At 42.8% G+C, this 19203-nt stretch overlaps 1 protein-coding gene across 2 annotated transcripts; it reads right to left on the bottom strand.

Moving 5' to 3' along the window:
- Positions 1-3226: 3226 nt before the first annotated feature.
- On the bottom strand, positions 3227-18926 carry ppm1f (protein phosphatase, Mg2+/Mn2+ dependent, 1F). Of its 2 annotated transcripts, none has more exons than XM_034091595.2 (8): positions 18600-18926; positions 8408-8591; positions 7871-8001; positions 6661-6863; positions 6387-6575; positions 5745-5888; positions 5433-5526; positions 3227-4806 (listed from the first exon to the last, which is right to left on the bottom strand). In XM_034091595.2, exons 1-8 carry the CDS (start codon positions 18751-18753, stop codon positions 4436-4438), a joined length of 1470 nt encoding a protein of 489 aa, XP_033947486.1. In that variant the 5' UTR covers positions 18754-18926; the 3' UTR covers positions 3227-4435. The 2 variants fall into 2 exon arrangements, with proteins under 2 accessions (XP_033947486.1, XP_033947487.1); XM_034091596.1 differs by having other exon boundaries at positions 8408-8627; positions 18600-18682.
- Positions 18927-19203: the final 277 nt, after the last annotated feature.

Below are 19203 nucleotides of genomic sequence, written 5' to 3'. Positions count from 1 at the left end.
ATGATGCCGAAGTAACAACATACTGATAACGGTTAGTAAAAACCATGAATTAATGCTTTGACAAGTCTGCAGACAGACGGCAGGCGAAACACCTTTTAAAATGTGTTTTTCTTAATGGAGATCGGATCGATAAGCCTAAACTAACCTGTATCTGCTCCGTCAACACTCACAACAACATGATACAGACACAGATACAACAGCGACTGCATTCGCCATGACACAGACAGTCTGTGTTTTGTTCGTGTTTAACTTTTCTCCAGTTTCTGAACAGATACAGTATGAGGACGTGTGCGCACACACACTGTAACGGAGGTGATCTCTGGGCCCATCGATCTCGGCCTCCGTTACGGGTAATATAGCACTAAAAACATGGCATGGGAATATATGTAATTTATGTAACTAGTTTGTCTGTCTCTGTTTCCTGGTTTCATGTTAAAAGTGTTCCCCTTCCCCCATGTCTGTGGCTGTTGAGTGTGTGCACCTGGTGCCCTGTGTTGTCTCCTCCCCCCCCCACCTGTGTCGAATTGCTGATTAGTGTGTGTATGTAGGGTGTGTATGTTGCCCTGTCTGTTTTGAGGCTGGTATAGTGTGTGCGATCCTGGTGGCTGCAGGCTGTGCCCACGTGAACAGCAGCAGCAGGATTGAGGCTGTGTGTATTGTGTAGTGATGGCGAGATGAAGCCTTATGAAGCTTTGAAGCTTTCCAGCCACTTGGTTCGCAAAAGGGTTCATCTCATGAGGCTTCATCATGGGCTTCATTTGAACACAAACCCCCTGTTGGTCAAAGTGTGTAAAACAGGCAGATTGGACATCTCAACAGTGTGCTCTATCTCATACCGAGTTCCCAATGAGTAAAGCCTTAGAATAACTCTAAACAACGAACATAAAATCATATTTTCATGTTAACAATATTGTATTTATTCCAGTTGAATGATTGTGATTGAAAAGCCTAAGGAGGCTGGTACACATTGCAAAGAGGGATTTGTATTCCTTAATAATATTCATAAACGTAACCATGTTGTAGCCTGAGAAAGGCTAAACCATATCAAAGAATACATTTATTAACTACATTATCTCATTTAGCTGTAGCTTTTATAAACAACAACAAATACGTATCGTTCAGTCGTTGAACCAGGAACCCTGCGGTCGTGAGTCAACTGCTTTCCAGCTGAGCCACAGCACACACGCTGAATCTCACTGAAAACACTGCAACATATTTATTCCTGTATTTATTGAGGTTTTTGTTCCTACTTTTATTTATGCTTTTATTCATTGATACTTATGACATGTTCCGACCTCTATATGAGTGAGGGTCTGAGCTCTCTGGATTCCATCGTGTCACCGGGCCCGGGTACAGGAGGGGTAATATGGTTCTTATACATCCATGGGTATTATGAGCGTTGTGGTTCAACGGTTCAACCGATCTGAAGCGCTTCCTGAAGCAGTCACGTGGTATCGACAGGCAGCGAGGCTTCGTTTGTCATCGATGACGTCACTGGCCCAAAACGATACAAGCCTCGAAACATGCTTCACAAAAAGCTTCGGGGATTACTCGACACACGCTCCGAAGCCTCGGCGCAATACATAACATCACTAGTATTGTGTTCATGCTGTAATAAATGCCCACACCGGGTTATATTTGGGACGTGCTGCCTCTGCCTCCTTGGTCTGGGCCGCTCAATTGTCAGCTTCACACACACACACACACACACACACACACACACACACACACACACACACACACACACACACACACACACACACACACACACACACACACACACACACACACACACACTTTTGCATTTCAAAGTATTGCTTGTTCATACAGTTGAATGTTGGAGCCTCACTGTGCACTGCTGAATGATGTATGAGCAGAGTTTGACCCTTGAAGGCTGTTTCTTCTGCTCTGAAATTTGCTCTGCTCTGATTTTTTGATTTGTGAATGGGAGAAGTTGTAGATAGAAAACATACCGAACACTATTCAAAATAGAGTATTTCATTTTATATACGGTAATACTAAGGAGGCATAGGCCTATGATGATATAATGTTTGACATTATTGATATAGAAAGTCATTTGTTTTCCATGTCATTCGTATGTTTTTCTTATCAGAAAGTGAAGTTATTTATTTGTAAGCTCCAAACCCTAATTTTTCCCTCAATGGCCTTTGTGCCCTAAAGAAACGTGTGACACCAAAGGCCAAATGGTTACCGCTTGTAGTTTTATTTATATGTTTACCCGCATTGATTGCATTGTTTTGTTAGTATCTTTACCGCACGTTAAGTCAGTAAAGTTAAACTGTCACTTATCTGTTAAAACCTTAGAACACGCCAGGCGAGCTCACCCTTCACCTGCTGTCGGGTTCCTGAGTGGTAATTGCAGTTACTGCACCTTTACAGGGTAGCAGGATTCTCTCTTTCCTTCCAGTTTTACAGTGCTTGTGTTAACTTAGTCTTAGTCCCTGTGAAGCTGGACGCATTTTTTTTATCAGTTAAGCCCACAAACAGAAATACAAAAACCTTGCTTGGTTGTGCGCACCCTAACATTAGTGAATTGGAATAATCCCCTTAAATTATAATTCCTTTGTCTTTTAGTGAAATGTATTTGAATATTACCTGGGAGTCGATTTGAAATTCCGACAATTTCAAATACGTTTAACTCTAAGAATAGTTTGTCGTATGTTCCCAATAGCCAACATTTTGAGTATTTCTTATTGCCCTTTTTTTGAGAAACACCCCCCCCCCCCCCCTGAAATAATCAGTGCACGGCCCCCATATATAACAATGTAACTGGCAAAAATACAAGAATTTCATGGCTCCGCCTACAGTGGGAAAATGGTTGAATCTGGTGGAACATAGTAGAAATGTCAAATATCACTAATTTTCTTCTGAATGAAATGCTGACATTACAAAATGCATGGTGTTATACTGCAATGGCAGTGAGATCAAAACATGTGGTTTGAATGGAAGTCAATGAGGCATTTTTGACACTACGCAAAAAAATAATGCAATCATATCAATTTTGTTGTTAATCTTTGACATATCCAAGACTCTAATAAGCCCCGCTAATTATTATATTGAAAATATGTAATTTGTGTATCATTAATAAATGATGTCATTCAAATAATCAAACAGGCATTTAAAGGGTTAAAATCCTAAAAATGATTGAATATTTTGTAGTTTTTAGCCCTTTACAAGTTGATTTATGAAAAAAAGTAGAACAAAATACTGATGTATGATTTAATAACAGTATTAACATACACATGTCATTGATTTTAATGAAGCTGTTGATAGTATGTAAAAAGCTCATCATCTTGTTAGAAATACACAATATTACAACTCAAATCGTAACAGTAGAAATATCTATATTAATGTTTTCAATAAGGCATAATAAAGAACAGTTAAACATGTGTAAAAACAAAGGAGTCAGAAGGGTGTGGTCGAGTAAATGATACTCCTTTACCTCAGCATGCATTCAGTTCTATGTCACAAAGTCGTTTTCCTTTATAGTGCTAAATACTCTTAATCGCAGAAGAGTACAGCTCCCACCTGGATTCACTATCCTGCATGCACCAATGAAAGTATTTGCTGCAGCTGAAAGTGTTGAAGACACTTGAAATAGTGTCCGTGTGAATCCTATCGCACTGCAGAGCCTGAAACACTGAACCTCTTCCAAACATGAGCTCAAAGGTTGTTTGCGATCCAAAAGCTACATTTCATTTTAAAATCAAATATGGTTAATGCAGAGAACATTTGATATTGACCAACAACAGTAATACAGAGAATGAAGACCAAAACAAAGTCCTACACATCTGGATCATGTGCTTTAAGCGGACCTTTTTCTGAACATAATAACTCACACACTTATGAAGCACTCTCAGGGCCTACAGTAAGTGAAACCAACGGGAGGAGGGAGATAGCTACTCCTTTGTTTGCATTAGTAGAATGTAACAGACATGTTAAGAAAATAGTTTAAATACTGAGAAAACATTTGAATATTAACTTCATAACGTATGTAATTTGGTATAAAGGCGAAGAGTTTTGACTAAAGTTGATATGACACATTTAAAGTAGAAATGTGGAACACTGTGGAGAATAGTCATTTGCACATATACTGTAAGGTTGACTATATCTCGATTTGTGGACTTTACTCCTCTCATCCTCCTCTGACTGAGACCGAGCCTGGGCGGATGCTTGGCTGCAGGATACTCAGAAGAGGCCCTTGGATCACTTTTGCCTTTGGACCGCTGCCCCATTCAACACATCTTTATTCAAAGGGCCTTGTTGAAGCAGGCAAAGAGTGACTCCGCCCTGCCGTGTTAAAAAGCCCTGCCAGTCTGCAGGACCTGGGACAGACACTGTGGAGGAAGACGGTCAGAGAAATGCTGAGTCAGGCAGCAGCTGGGCCCAGTGGTGTGTGAGCAGCAGACCTTCTTCACTGATGCGCCGGCGCATCCTGTGCCGGCCCCATGGCGGAGCTCTGAGCCAGCAGCTGCTCTGGTGGGTGCAGGAACACCAGCATCACGGTGATGTTGTCACATGAGCCCGCCGCCTTGGCATGGGCTACCAGCCGCTGAGCCACTCTCACCCCCACAGTCTCCTCGGAGGGATCCAGCGGAGCGTCCCACCTGCCCTCGGGGTCATCAGACTGCCTGAGTGCATCCAGGACCAGTTGTGGGACTTCTGAAGGTTGGACTGCATCAAAGAAGCCATCGCACGCCAGCAGCACGTAGTCCTCGTCCCCGCTCAGCTGGGTGGTGAAGCAGTCAGCCTCTCCGGACACGTAGGGCTTCTGGTCAAAGTCACCTGCAGCAGGGATGTGGATTGGTTGGACAGCGTCAGCGAAACACAGCTGTACCTCTTCAGACTGACTCCAGGCCTGGAATCTTATCTTACTAAATGTTTACTAAAGATGAATCGGTGTCACTGCTTTTGCTAATAACAATTTAAGATATATAAAAAATAAATGCTGCAGACAGGATTCAGAAATGTAATAATGACCCATTTTAAGGAAATGATCGGGTCTATTTTGCAGATTTCCTAATGTCCACAAGAGGGAGTCATTGTCTGCAGAAGATGTGTCAGAATTCCTGTTGATCATATACAGTCGACTAATGTGATATTAAACATGACCACAAAGTCAGGACAGGTGATGTTCTGGAAGTTCCATCGTCTCGGCTCTCTTGTTTTTACAAAAACATTGGTAGCCCTGCAGTGGAGGCCGTGGTGGGCCTAAACACTCGCAGAACCCCTGACTAACCTTTTAATATCGGGTTTTTCTATTAACATATTACATTATTTCCAATAGTCTATTCTCTTCATCTTATAGCTCATCTCTGTGTTGCGCTGCGTCCAGTAATGATTGTTAATGTTGGAGCTTTTATCCAATCATATATCAGTACTACCTAAGCCCAAACGTAAAAAGGACTCACCTATCGCTCTGGATACGGCATAGGTGCCATTCACACGCCAGCAACCCATAAAGGTGACGCAGCCACCGAGATCCTCAATCCTCTGTCTCTCATCCTGGGGAGGGGAGGACAAAAGAGACCTCAAGACTTTGGAGCCGTCCAATGCTTTTGAGATAGAACAGCCCCCGATCACACGGAGATGAGGTTTCATGCTCCACCTGCCCCAGAACCTCCCCCTGCTGTACCCCTATGAATTGATCATGTGATATTTCCTGACCTCCTCTGCTGGGAGAACATAACACTGAGAAGTGAGCAAGTGTGCATCATCCCCACCTCTCGGTCTGGTTTATGGGGCTCCATGAGCGTCACAGCCTGTCCCTTTCTGACCAGTGTGGCCTGAGAGTCTCCCAGCCAGGCCACGGTCAGCTGCTGACCCTGGATCAGCACAGCCACGCCTGTAGTGCCGCTCCGCAGCCGCTGACAACACACACAACACACACAGAGCTGAGCCTGGGTTCCTGAGCAGACAGAGAATCAGCGAGCAGAGGAGGAGCTGTGAGGCTGGGCTCCTTTTAGGCTGCACACTTCCTCCACATGTTGATAAAAGAGAGGTGGCTTCAGGTGAACACAAACATAACAATCATTGTTATATACACAACATTATGCAGATGGTAGAGAAGTTAATATCAAAAACAAACTATAGTTACTTAGTATTTAAACTATAGTTATTAGTGTTATTAATCTTATACGATTCAAGTACTTTGTAATGGATCCTTTATATCAATTGCATCGATTTACAGTATTTCTCTTAAATGAATTATTCTAGTAATGGGTCATAATTGGAGATAATGCCAAAGGGATATTAGGAGTGGAACAGCAGCTAAATAAAATAATAAGAGGGATACCCAGCTGATAAGAATAAAAGCAATACAAAATAGGAGTTGTAAGCAAGGTCACCTGTGGCGCCCTTCATACCTCTCTCTTGGCTTTGCCCCTGAACATGTGGTCTGTGTGAGTGAAGGCTTGTTTCAGGGCAGTGGCGGGGTCCCTCTGCAGGGTCTCCTGTCTGCTCAGGGCCACGTGGAGGTGCGTGGCAGCGTAGGTGGCAGCGTCCACCCCTCCATGGCCGTCGAACACAGCGTAGTAGGCACACTGCTCTCTGTCCTGGACGCGGAACGGCATTTAAAGCATGCAGCTTTTTTTAAACAAACCCACGAAGAGTATATTATTATTTCTTTGCATCTCGTACCTTGAACCCAAACAGCTGGTTGAACTCCGCCAGTGCCAGGTGTTTGTCCTCCATCTTCCTCCTCGTGTTCTTAATGGCGTGGACAGAGCAGCGGAGGAAGCGGGGAGGGGGGGGGAGGGGCTCAGGGAGGTTTCGATGCCATGCCAGCGCCACATTTATAAGCTTGTTGAGGAAAAGACGTTGGACTGCCTCCGACTGAAGCACTGAAGGGAAGACACAAATAAAATAAATCAATTAGTCACAGTCTTCTCTAATACTTCTCCGCCATTGGAAATACAATACATGACAAATGAACGTGTTTGGTTTTACATCATCGGTTTCTAGGAGCAGAGGACAGCCGGTTCCAGCTCCTAGAAAGCAGCCTGTCAGCAGAAACACAGGCAGTGACTAGCTAGCACTCAGTCTTAAGGAGTCTCTCCTCCAGAGCTGCTGGAGATCAAACCAGAACCAGAAGCAAGGACTCTATGTAGCACAGTCTTAAGGAGTCTCTCCTCCAGAGCTGCTGGAGATCAAACCAGAACCAGAAGCAAGGACTCTATGTAGCACAGGGTACATCAGGCTCATCCAATTAGAACGAGTATCGGGGAGGATCAATTATGAAGTTAATGACATGTCTCAATGTGGCATTGGACACTTTTTCGCTGAGGAACTTGAATAAAAGCGATTGTTTGAAGGAGGTGGTTTTCGCAGCAACATAAATTAGACAGTTGAGAAAGAATTGACCTTTTTAACTTCCTAATAAAAGAACAGCAGGCAAACAGTAATAAAGAAAAGTAGGATTGGGATTTATTACCAAGTTGGCAACAAGAATCGAGTGAAGAAATTCACTGGAGTGTTTGGGGGTATTGGGGGTATTGGGGGTATTGGGTAGGGCCGTGCTAATACATCAGCTGCTGCTGCGGCCCTATTTAAAACCCTGGGCTAGTTTCCGCCCTGGAAGCGAGTGTTCTCCTGACCACTGGGAGAAGGGCTGCTGCGGACTCGGACTGTGTGGCAGCAGACCAGCCGTCCCCGGCAGGGGTCTGTCTGAGCATCTGACCGTGTAAATCAGATGTAAGTTCTGTTTGAGTCGGGTGTTCACACAGTGAGCAAATCTTTACTCTCACCGTAGGATGAGACACGAGTGCATCTCTAGTCTTGGGAAACCCCTCAATATCACACGGTATGTTTCAACAGCACCACAAACGGCAGCTTCCCAAATAACACTCACAGGCGACTGGCTGTTCCTCCTCCTGGTCGTCCTCAGCCTCCTGGGGGCAGTGAAAAGGTGAGAGGTCATCCTGCAGCAGCTGGCACTGCGCTGCCTGGCAGAGGAGGGCACTGAAGCCTGCAGGAGCCCCCCTGCACACACACACACGGTGTATTTTGTCAAGATCCAAACAGGAAATGTCCATTCTCTTTTACAGAATTACATTCCTGTTGCAGAACAATTCTGGGCTTAGGAAACAGGACATGGGGATAACAATGGGGTCTCTTCAGACAGGATGTGGAGCATTCTTGGCAGGGCATGAGCGAGAACAAACAGACCAACTGTTCTTGCTTCACACATGTTTGCACAGTGCAAGTGAGACCACACACACACACACACACACACACACACACACACACACACACACACACACACACACACACACACACACACACACACACACACACACACACACACACACACACACACACACACACACACACACACACACACACACACACACACACACACACACACACACACACACGCACGTCCTACCTGGCAGCCAGCAACCTGAGACCCAGCTCCAGGCTCTCTCCCTGCAGCTCCCCCAGAGATACTGTGCGGCTCAGGGGGCTGACGGGCAGTGCACCCCCCTCCTCCAGAGCAGCCGGGAACTCCTCCACAAACCTCCCCAGGAAGCACCTGGCCGCCTCCTCCATCCCACTGACTGCAGCAAGCTCTGAGGGGGGTCAGGGATCACAGGTAACAGTGGAGCCTTACAGGGCAGAGAGAGCGGGTCAATGACACAGCGAGCAGCAGCTTGTAGGCAGATAACGACGCGGTTCATCGAGCGACTCGAAAATATACTACCAAAACTATAAACATACCCTTTCTCATTTCACTAATTACCCCTCCTCGACTCCTCGGTCCTCCGGTAGTGACCCGGAAATGAATTTCAGCGCGCCATGTTGAAAGACATTTAATTTCTCTAAATGCACTTCGAGGACCGAGGATCGAGCGTTGATATTATTTTATTAGCTGCTTTCAACGCGACGCGATGTTTACAGAGAGAACAGCTGTGAGGTGCAGAAAGCAGAGCAGTGTATACAATATATATCACTCAGTATAACAGGCCTACTCTCTTTATGTGCTGTAGTTTAGTAGATATCTACAAACAAAGAGTCCATATTTTTCTAAGACCATTTAGTGCTTCACATAATAAAATACACAACGGCTGTAGCCTGATTATGCTTTAGGAGCAGTGTGTGTGGTACAGTGTGTGTGTGTGTGGTACAGTGTGAGGTGTGTGTTGTACAGTGCGTAGATGCAGCGGACAGATGGGTCTCAGTTGGTTTGGTGTCCTATGCTTACTTTTAATAGCTTACTTGTAAATACAACTTTTGGCCTGTAATTTATTTTCCTCATTGTAGCGACCAGAGAGGGGGGGGGGGGGGTATATCCAGTCTCTGACAGTGTTACGTTATTATGAGAGTGCTCTCATACTTGTTTGAATCTGAAATTGTATATATTTATATAATCAATTGCTGGTATACTAAACCAGATGCCTGAGGAAATGTTTCTCGCCACTCTCCGTAGCCTACCGTATGACTGCGGCGGGTCGAGAAATGTAGCGTTGTACCTACACTTCCTACAGCGTAACCTGAGACCAGGGCCGGCCCATCCGGGCCCATAGTACTGGCGTTATAGATGTTCGCCTAGGGCGCCAGATCTGTGGAGGCGCTGCGCTGACAGCTCTGGGAGGAAAAAATAAAGTTTTGACCGTTGGTGCTCATCCTAATTTTCGGCCTTGATGTAACAACATTCATAATTAAGTAAATGTAACACCCTTTTCACCCCGGTTACACGTTTCATTTGCCCTGTACGATGGGCGCTGTAAGTGATGAAAATGGGGGATGTTGGTTTATCTGGCTCCCGCAGCTCACAGCCACAGTGCGAGGGAGAGAGAGAAGGGCGCACCGGTACCGGCGCAGTTGTTATTAGCATCTGGTGCTAGCTGCTCTAACGGATATAAGAAGAAGATGTTTCTACAATGATGTGGAGGGAGAGTCCTCTCCAGTCAGACTGAGAGGCTGATAACTACAGCTCAGTGAGGTAAGGGCAGGACTGCAGTTTCCCGTGTTCAGTGAATGCAACAGATGCAAGACACCAGACCAACGAGAGAGTTGCATGGAAATACACGTGTGCTTGTGTCATTCAAGCTCGGCTGTGTGTGTGTGTGTGTGTGTGTGTGTGTGTGTGTGTGTGTGTGTGTGTGTGTGTGTGTGTGTGTGTGTGTGTGTGTGTGTGTGTGTGTGTGTGTGTGTGTGTGTGTGTGTGTGTGTGTGTGTGTGTGTGTGTGTGTGTGTGTGTGTGTGTGTGTGTGTGGCAATAGCGCATTTAGTGTGATAGAGAGAGAGGGAGAGAGAGGGACCAGTGCCAGTGAATGCAACAGATGCAAGACACCAGACCAACGAGAGAGTTGCATGGAAATACACGTGTGCTTGTGTCATTCAAGCTCGGCTGTGTGTGTGTGTGTGTGTGTGTGTGTGTGTGTGTGTGTGTGTGTGTGTGTGTGTGTGTGGTGTGTGTGTGTGGTGTGTGTGTGTGTGTGTGTGTGTGTGTGTGTGTGTGTGTGTGTGTGTGTGTGTGTGTGTGTGTGTGTGTGTGTGTGTGTGTGTGTGTGTGTGTGTGTGTGTGTGTGTGTGTGTGTGTGTGTGTGTGGCAATAGCGCATTTAGTGTGATAGAGAGAGAGGGAGAGAGAGGGACCAGTGCCAGCGGGGACCGTGATGTTAGCATCTGGTTAGCTAGCTGCACTAACGGACATAAGGAGCTGTTTCCACAACAAGCTGGAGGAGAGTCCTCCCCTGTCAGACTGAGGGGCTCAGGTGAGCTAAAGGACTCTGAGTGTTTAGAACGGTTTTGTCTAGGAGTGTAACGGTTCACAGAAGTCACGGTTCGGTTCATACCTCGGTTTGGGGGTCACGGTTCGGTACGGGTTCGGTACAACAAAGTCCCAAATGCATATTTTCTTTTGCTGTTATTTATTTTTAACAGTAGTGCAAGTTTTGGTATGAAAATAAGGAACTCTAACATTTGGAGCCATTAACTGTATTACACAGTTAAAAACAAACCACAAACAGTAACACACACACTCAGATGGCCATATTATTTATAATGGCTGATGTCAAACTAAAAGGTTAAATAAGCTGAACAACTAAAAAGAATGTCTTGAAAATATTAAAATAAATAAGAAAGTGTTTCAATCACAATCAATAAAAGGCAATACAGAACTGTATAACATCTCCTGATGTCAAAATATAAAATAAATACAATGATAAATATAAAACAAAATAACATCTGTACCTTTAGGAGCAATGTCTAACATGTGTAATTAACTTGTGAGTGTGTGAGGCCATTATGCCTAAATAAAGGTACTCAAGCTTTACTCTATTTTCAAGTTGTTCTTCAAAAAGATGAGTTTGTCTACGTTGTCAGAAGTGAGGGCAGATCTGTTGGCGGTAACTATGTCACCTGCCGTCGAGAAAACCCTCTCGCTGGGGACTGAGACTGACTCGGAGGTGATTGAGCATGTTTGACGTGTTACCAATAGCATACCGCACCGCTGTCGAACAACGCCGACACACCGTCCTCGTCCGATCCACAACTCGCACCCCATCATTGTTGTAGTCCACAGGGAACCCGAAATGTTCCCACACACCTGATTTAAAAGAAGCAGGTGGGTCTTCTAGCTCCTGTGTGTTGTGCGAACTCGCCATAGCTAACTTTTCTTCTTCATGTATTGTGTTCGTTTTGTTGTGTTTTGTTCTTGTTCTTCATTTGTTATTTACGGGCGGCTGGCTTTTAGGCGCAATACCGCCCCCTGGATTATATATAGTGTAATACTGCCCTGAGTGACAGACTTTTTTCCCACTCGTAAAAAAAGGCCTATTCGCCGTGTTACTGCATGTGCCGAACCGTGACGTCCCAACCGTGATGGTACGGGACGAATACGGATACCGTTACACCCCTAGTTTTGTCACAAATTATTCAAAAGATTATTTCCGCGGCACACCTTCATATGTTCATTATAGTTATACAAACAATAAGAGAATAAATGAAAAACAGGTATGAAATACTATATGGCAGTAAAACAAGAATACAGTTTAAAAGGAGAGTGATTTGTATAATATTCATAAAGAAAAAGAAAATCTGTTTACAGTTCTGTTTCATATGGGTGCTGAGAGAGGTATCCATTAGGGATGGGAATTTGAAAGTAATTGTATATTCGACCCCCCAAAAAACGGTTAACCGAAATTTAAATATCCTATAAAAAAAAAAAATTGGGCAAAAAAAAATGTGCAAAAAAAATTTCTGATTTTTTTTTTGTACCCAATTTTTTCTCAATAATTTTTTAGAAATACATACATGTTCAAATAAGTGTAGAAACCAAGTCGAATTTGTCAAATGTATTGAACTAGTGATCACAGTTTGACAGCCTACAGCTTTCATGTGTGGAGGCGATTCACAATCAGGCCAGCTGTAGAGAAGACCCTCTGGAACGGAGGTTGCGGATATAGCAAGGTATAGCATGTATAGCATGTATATATAAGTTTCATTTGGCATAGTTTGACCTCTACACCGCACTCACTAACCTGGTCGAAATATTTCCACACATTACTCCTTTTTGACGCCATGTCTGTCTGTCATGGACTATGACTGGTAAAATATGTTGAATACCGGCAAAACTAAATCTCTCCTGTCAAAATGTCTATGTACTTTGCCGCCACACACGGTTGCCAAGCATCGCTTATTGTTGTTTAGGCTGGCCACTCATGTGTCGCGAGTGTTGACGGAGGGCGGGGGAGCACGCTCATGAAATGTTAGCGCCGGAACCTCGCAACGGCTGCGGAGCTCATTTGCGCCACATTTGGGCCTAAAATGAGGTTTGAGTCAGGGAGGGGCAGCAGCCATATCATTGGCTAGAACTAGCTAGATCTGATGGATTTGGACATAAACACGAGTGAAGTATAACCGGACGCGAGAGAGAGAGAGATCACCAGCTCTGCCCGCATTTAGCTATGGCTCTGTCGTATTCATTGAATTATTCAATTTGATAATATGTAATCAACTTAGGCATCTCCCAAAAAAAGAATTAATAAAAAAAAAAAAAAATAATAATAAAAATATTCATAACTCATATTCGAATACATGAATAATTATTCGAACACCTGAATAATTTCGAATATTCGAATATTCGATTAATCGTTCCCATCCCTAGTATCCATAGATCTCATGTTGCTCTCAAAGTGCACCAGATTGATGCTTTTAACTTCAATATTTAAAAAAAAATCTTCCCGGGGAGGCATCCCCCCCAGACCCCCCTAGAGGAGGTGAGGTCCGCCCCCTACTCGTAAAAAATAGCACTTTACCCCTGCCTATATGCCGTGAGCTGATTATGGAGCCTTCATTGTAACAGTAATTCAGATGCAATTAGCCTATATAAAAGGCCTCAAATTGGAAGCACTGGCCGTCTTTTTCACTCAATTCTGCAATAGGTAGATCTCGCCTTTCACCTAGGCCGGTGATCTTGGGCTTAAAAAGGTTGGTGACCACTGGTCTAAGTTATCTCAGTGGGTCTCAAATGTTTTGATCACAATTTATGTAAACATATATTTCCAAGGCACTCCTTTATAATTATTGGGATAAAACAGGTTTGAAATCATTCCAATGTATACTATAGGACAGTAAACCAGACATATCATTTTAAACTGGAAATACAAAAATTTGCATAAATAAAAAAGTAAAATAAGATATGAACAACAAAAATAAAATACGTTACATGTATTTGTTATTGGCTATGGTAGGTTATTGGTTATGTTCACATACTTATTTAATTATTAAAATGTAAACCAATATTTTTCATATGGGTGTTTAGAGTTGTACCCCCTAGATCAGGGGTGCCCCTGGGGAGATTCCCAGTCGATCGCGAGATGTGTCTAAAAATAGAACAACAATATTCAGTTTTATCGTTAATGTCCTATAACATAATCTTCCTGTGCCAGAATAATGCACTTGAACTAGGGGTGTAACGGTATCCGTATTCGTCCCGTACCGTCACGGTTCGGACGTCACGATTCGGACGTCACGATTCGGCACATGCAGTCACACGGCGAATGCGCCTTTTTTTTTACGAGTGTGAAAAAAGTCTGTCATTCAGGGCAGTATCCACTACACTATATATAATCCAGGGGGCGGTATTGCGCCTAAAAGCTGTTTGCCAGCCGCCCTTAAACAACAAATGAAGAACAAGAAGAAACAACAACAAAATGAACTACATACAAGAAGAAGAAAAGTTAGTATGGCGATTTCAGATAACACACAGGAGCTAGAACCCACCTGCTTCTTTTAAATCAGCTGTGTGGGAACATTTCGGGTTCCCTGTGGACTACAATAACGATGAAGTGTGCGAGTGGTGGACGAGGACGGTGTGTCGGCGTTGTTCTACAGCGGTGCGGTATGCTAATGGTAACACACGCCAAACATGCTAAATCATATCAGAAGGCATCACCCAGATTTGCCAATCACCGCAGCCCGGCAAAAGACAACAGCAGTTCAACAGCTGATCCCCGCTGTTTTTAAGAAGCCAATAGACATGAAAGCGGTGAAACCAAAATAAATAACGGAAGCTTTTGGCATAATGTTTTTCAACGACTTTGCGCTCTGGAAACACTTTCTTATTATTTATGATGTAATATTTTCAAGACATTCTTTTTAGTTTTACAGCTTAATGAAACCTTTTAGTTTGACATCAGCCATTATAGATAATATGGCCATCTGAGTGTGTGGTGCTGTTTGTGGTTTGTTTTTAACTGTTTAATACAGTTAATTATTCAAAATGTCAGAGTTCCTTATTTTGAAACTGAAACTTGCACTACTGTTCAAAAATAAATAACAACAAACCTGGAATTACGCATTTGGGACTTTTTTTTGCTTTTTCTTGTTGTACCGAACCCGTACCGAACCGTGACCCCCAAACCGAGGTACTAACCGAACCGTGACTTCTGTGAACCGTTACACCCCTAACTTGAACGTATCAAAGCTTTGTGATTGGCCGGCGTGACCCCATGTGTCGGGGCGTGGCTGGTGGGCAGTGCACTAGTTCGCTAACGTTGTCCGTGTCAACACCAGGAGTGACAGTCCGCACACACACAAGAAGCAACACATATATCATTTTCACTCCGAGTGGGAGGATGATTATTTTTGTATCTATTCCAATTCAAAGTCCATCTGTCTCATCTGCAATGCGAGCGAGGCTTTATCGAAGAAGGGTAATTTAGGAGCGGCATTTCAAAACAGTGCACAAACGCTACGAGACGGAATTCCCTCCTAATTCTGCGCTCCCAAAAGGGGAGGGGCCTGAAAGGACAGCTAAATGCACAGCAGTCCATTTTCACCAGGCCCAACAACAAGAGCAAGGCTGCTACCATAGCATCTTATCGTGTCAGTCACGTTCTTGCGTAACACATGAAGTCTTTCAAAGACGGCGAAGTTGTGAAAGAAGCTTTCCTGGAGGCTGCAGACGCGTAATAAAATTAACAGTTGCATTTCAACAGGTTTTCTGATATGATAAAAACTCAAGTTAGATACCGTTATTAATCAGCTGTAAGTTTGAGTTTGTTTGAACTTATTCATTATAATTATTGTACACAATGGTATAAGACTACAAACTTAAATTGATTATAGTCTATTATCAATTCAGGTTAAGAAACTAGTGTTGCTTGCATCCTATTTTAAAAGGCATTTCTTTTTATAATCTACTAAAATGCAACAAAAAAAGGGTTCGATTCTATTAATTTTGTTTTTTTTATTGCACTATTGCAGCAGATTCCTGTGTAGCTTCAGATCTGAGTTGTCTTATTAGTAAGCCTAATTTATACTTTTGTAGCAACACTATTTTTATATAATGGCAAAGAAAGGGTTCAGAGTCTTTTCTTTTTTCCTGTGTCATATGTGGCAGCACTGTTCAATGTTTCTTGAAAACATTACCCACTGTAGTGACGTGTGAATAAACTCCAACTCTGTATCAAGAACACTGTTGTGCAAATTCTGTTAAATACTTGTATGTGTGTCGATTAGAAAGAGGTAAGATAAAGGATCTGCAGTATTTTATGAAGTATTAATCGTACAAAGGTCAGTTTTATACAAGTAGAAGTGTGTATTTACCTGGTAGTAGGCTGTCAGTAATGGCTACGCCTCTCTATTTGGACTGGTAGATCTCGGCAGACTGGCAACTTTAAAAGTAGCTCTCGGTTAAAAAAAGGTTGGGCACCCCTGCCCTAGATCTAGTCTCTAGTAATGGGGGGGGGGTTCCTTTAAAAGTTGCACTGTTGTAGCTTCAGTGGTTCTCAGGTTACAGTTACATAGCAGTGAATATAAACAGACTGATTAATGTGAATATTACTGTAAACTAACCTGTGTAAAAGTTTCTCGAATAAATGTAATCTTTTTGGTGGAAGAAGCATGTATCATTTTTTTTACTCTGCCCCTCAAATAATCGGAATTGAGAACCGTTAAGAACCGGAATCGAAAAGTGGAATCGGAATCGTGGAAATTCAAACGATACCCAACCCTACGTGTAACTCTCTGATACCACCCAGTGAATGCACTGACTTGCTTGTGGAACCATGCTACACAAAGCAGATAGCAACACCTATACAAACTTAAGCATAGACATTTAAAAAAGGGGCTACTGTATGGACATTTTAAAATTATATTTAAAGAAAAGGCCATGACAAAACAGCAGGGCTCTATTTCAGTAACTATTAACTATAGAAAAAAAGACAGCAGCAGCTTACATCAAATCTTTGCTGAGCCTAAGGATAATCATAAATAAATAACATAGCGAAAATAAATATATTGCAATGCTCAAAACAGCAGCATCCAACCGTCTCTAATCCTTGGATATTACATGTCACTGCATGCATGCACGGAGCAGCTGTAGCGTGGAGATCATCATCATCATCATCATCATCATCATCATCATCATCATCATCATGTCTTGTATTACTTAACAAAAAACAAACAAAAAACGGCTCATTCGCGACCGACACATCACTAGTTGCCACTGATGGCAACCAAAGGCCAAGAAGTAGTTGACATTTATTCTGAATGGTTGCCAATGGCAACCGTTACTTTCGAGCCCTGATATGCATCAGTCTAAAGTACTTTGTGTGAATAGATTTTCGTTAAGAATGTGACTCTTAAAGCACTTTAATTTCAGTGAAACAATGCCGTTTTTGGTAGAACATGAAGCACTTTGTAAGGAATAGTGTTTTGGTAATGGCAGTTTGTGATTTTAAGGCTGTTTATGTGTGTGTCTTAGTGAACATGCATCAGTCCTGTGTGTGTGTGTGTGTGTGTGTGTGTGTGTGTGTGTGTGTGTGTGTGTGTGTGTGTGTGTGTGTGTGTGTGTGTGTGTGTGTGTGTGTGTGTGTGTGTGTGTGTGTGTGTGTGTGTGTGTGTGTGTCACAAGCTGCCACGTGCTCGCAGTCTACTATGTCATGTACTATGCTTTCCCAGAAGTAACGTGAGTTTACAGCATCCCACTATAGTTCTTCGATTTTTAAATTATCTTATTATTATTTCACCAAATAGTTTAGCTCTCCATAACTTCAGCATAATTTCAGCTACATAAACCATTCAAATATCAAACTATTCAGCCTTTTCAGCACATGATGGGAAACTTTCAACTTTTTCAAAATATTTTATACTTTTTGAAATATTCAGCTGTTTCAACTCTTTTAACATGTAACTCAATGGGAGGATCCCGGTGTTTTTGTAAACATTCATTCACTACTACTTACATTTAATATCTAACTCCTTCAGCCTACTTTCAGCTGCAGAAACCATTCAACAATTAAATTATTCAGCTATATCAGGACATTGAGACTATACATGTTGTTGTTTATACCTTTTTTTAAACCTTTTCTTTTAAATATTAAGCTTCTTCACTATTTTTCCTACTCTTCCAGTTTAACATTTCACTTTCAAGTTTTCAACAGTCAGCAGTCATTGCAATGCATTTGAGCTGTAACAATTTGATTCAAATTATTTCACTTTTCTGCATTTCTCCGCTAAGTTCAGCAACACACTTACTTGGTTTTTGTAGCTAAAAGCAGCTACAGAGACCATTCAGCTAATCAAATATTCAGCTTTTTCTGCATTTTCAGCCGTTTACAGCATTCACACGCATTTTCTAGTCTCCCTAGTGTTGCCCTCATCAGCATAACATTAGGTCATAATTGGCTACATTATATACTTTATATACATATGCCATCTTTAATAACCGTAATATATACCGGGCTGCTAAATCCTAAGAACTGCTACAGGATTTGATTTGTTTTTGATCTGTATTTTTGAAAATGATGTAACTTTTTATCTTTTTTTAGCATATTGTTTATTATTATATTATAACTTAGTACTTTTTAAGGATATTGTTTATTATATTATAACTTAGTACTTTTTTTAATGCATGTAAGATATGCAACACTAAGCTGTCTGTGGCTCTTTCCTGCTGTAACGCTGGAAATGTCCCCTCTGTGGGACTAATAAAGGTATTCTGATTCTGACTGAGTAGGGTGCACTTTCTTAATGCTACATTGAGCTAGCCTGAAACATGTCATTATCTTTAGCACAGTAAAGTCTTAGGAACAGAGGTAAAGATTCACTGAAAGCTCAAACACTGACCTGCTGGAAGACGTGATGTTAGGAACACTGCTGCAAGTATCGCCATACAAATAAGAGGTGAGGTGTGGTGGATTCCGGCTGGCTTCCGGGTTTCCGTTCGCAGCCCCGCCCACATGCCTCCTTCTGCTGGAGATTTAAAGGGCCATGCCAACATCTCGACACGGCACAAAGAATGGACATCATCCAGGGACGTGCACACATAAGAGGCTTCTCAATACTCAAATTTCCCCTCCTCGACTCCTCGACTCCTCGGTCCTCCGGTAGTGACCCGGAAATGAATTTCAGCGCGCCATTTTGAAGGACGTCTCATTTCTCTAAATGCACACCGAGGACCGAGGATCGAGCGTCGAGGAGGCTCTCTGGAGGAGCTATAACCGAGGATACACTGATGGTTCCTCCACGGCTCCTCCGCGGATGCATTTCCGGGAACGGTGGAGGCGTGACACACGGCCGGACTTATCTCAGCCAATGACAGCTCTGCATGCATCCCCTGGATATTATTTTAGAAACTGCTCTCATCGCAACGCGATGTTTACAGTGAGAACAGCTGTGAGGTCCTGCAGAAAGCAGAGCAGTGTGTAAAATAAATATCACTCAGTATAAC

The sequence above is a fragment of the Pseudochaenichthys georgianus genome, chromosome 9 (genome assembly GCF_902827115.2).
Source record: "Pseudochaenichthys georgianus chromosome 9, fPseGeo1.2, whole genome shotgun sequence".
Classification (NCBI taxonomy): Eukaryota; Metazoa; Chordata; class Actinopteri; order Perciformes; family Channichthyidae; genus Pseudochaenichthys; species Pseudochaenichthys georgianus.
Note: the sequence above shows the minus strand (reverse complement) of the source record. Positions and strands in the feature narration are given on the sequence as shown.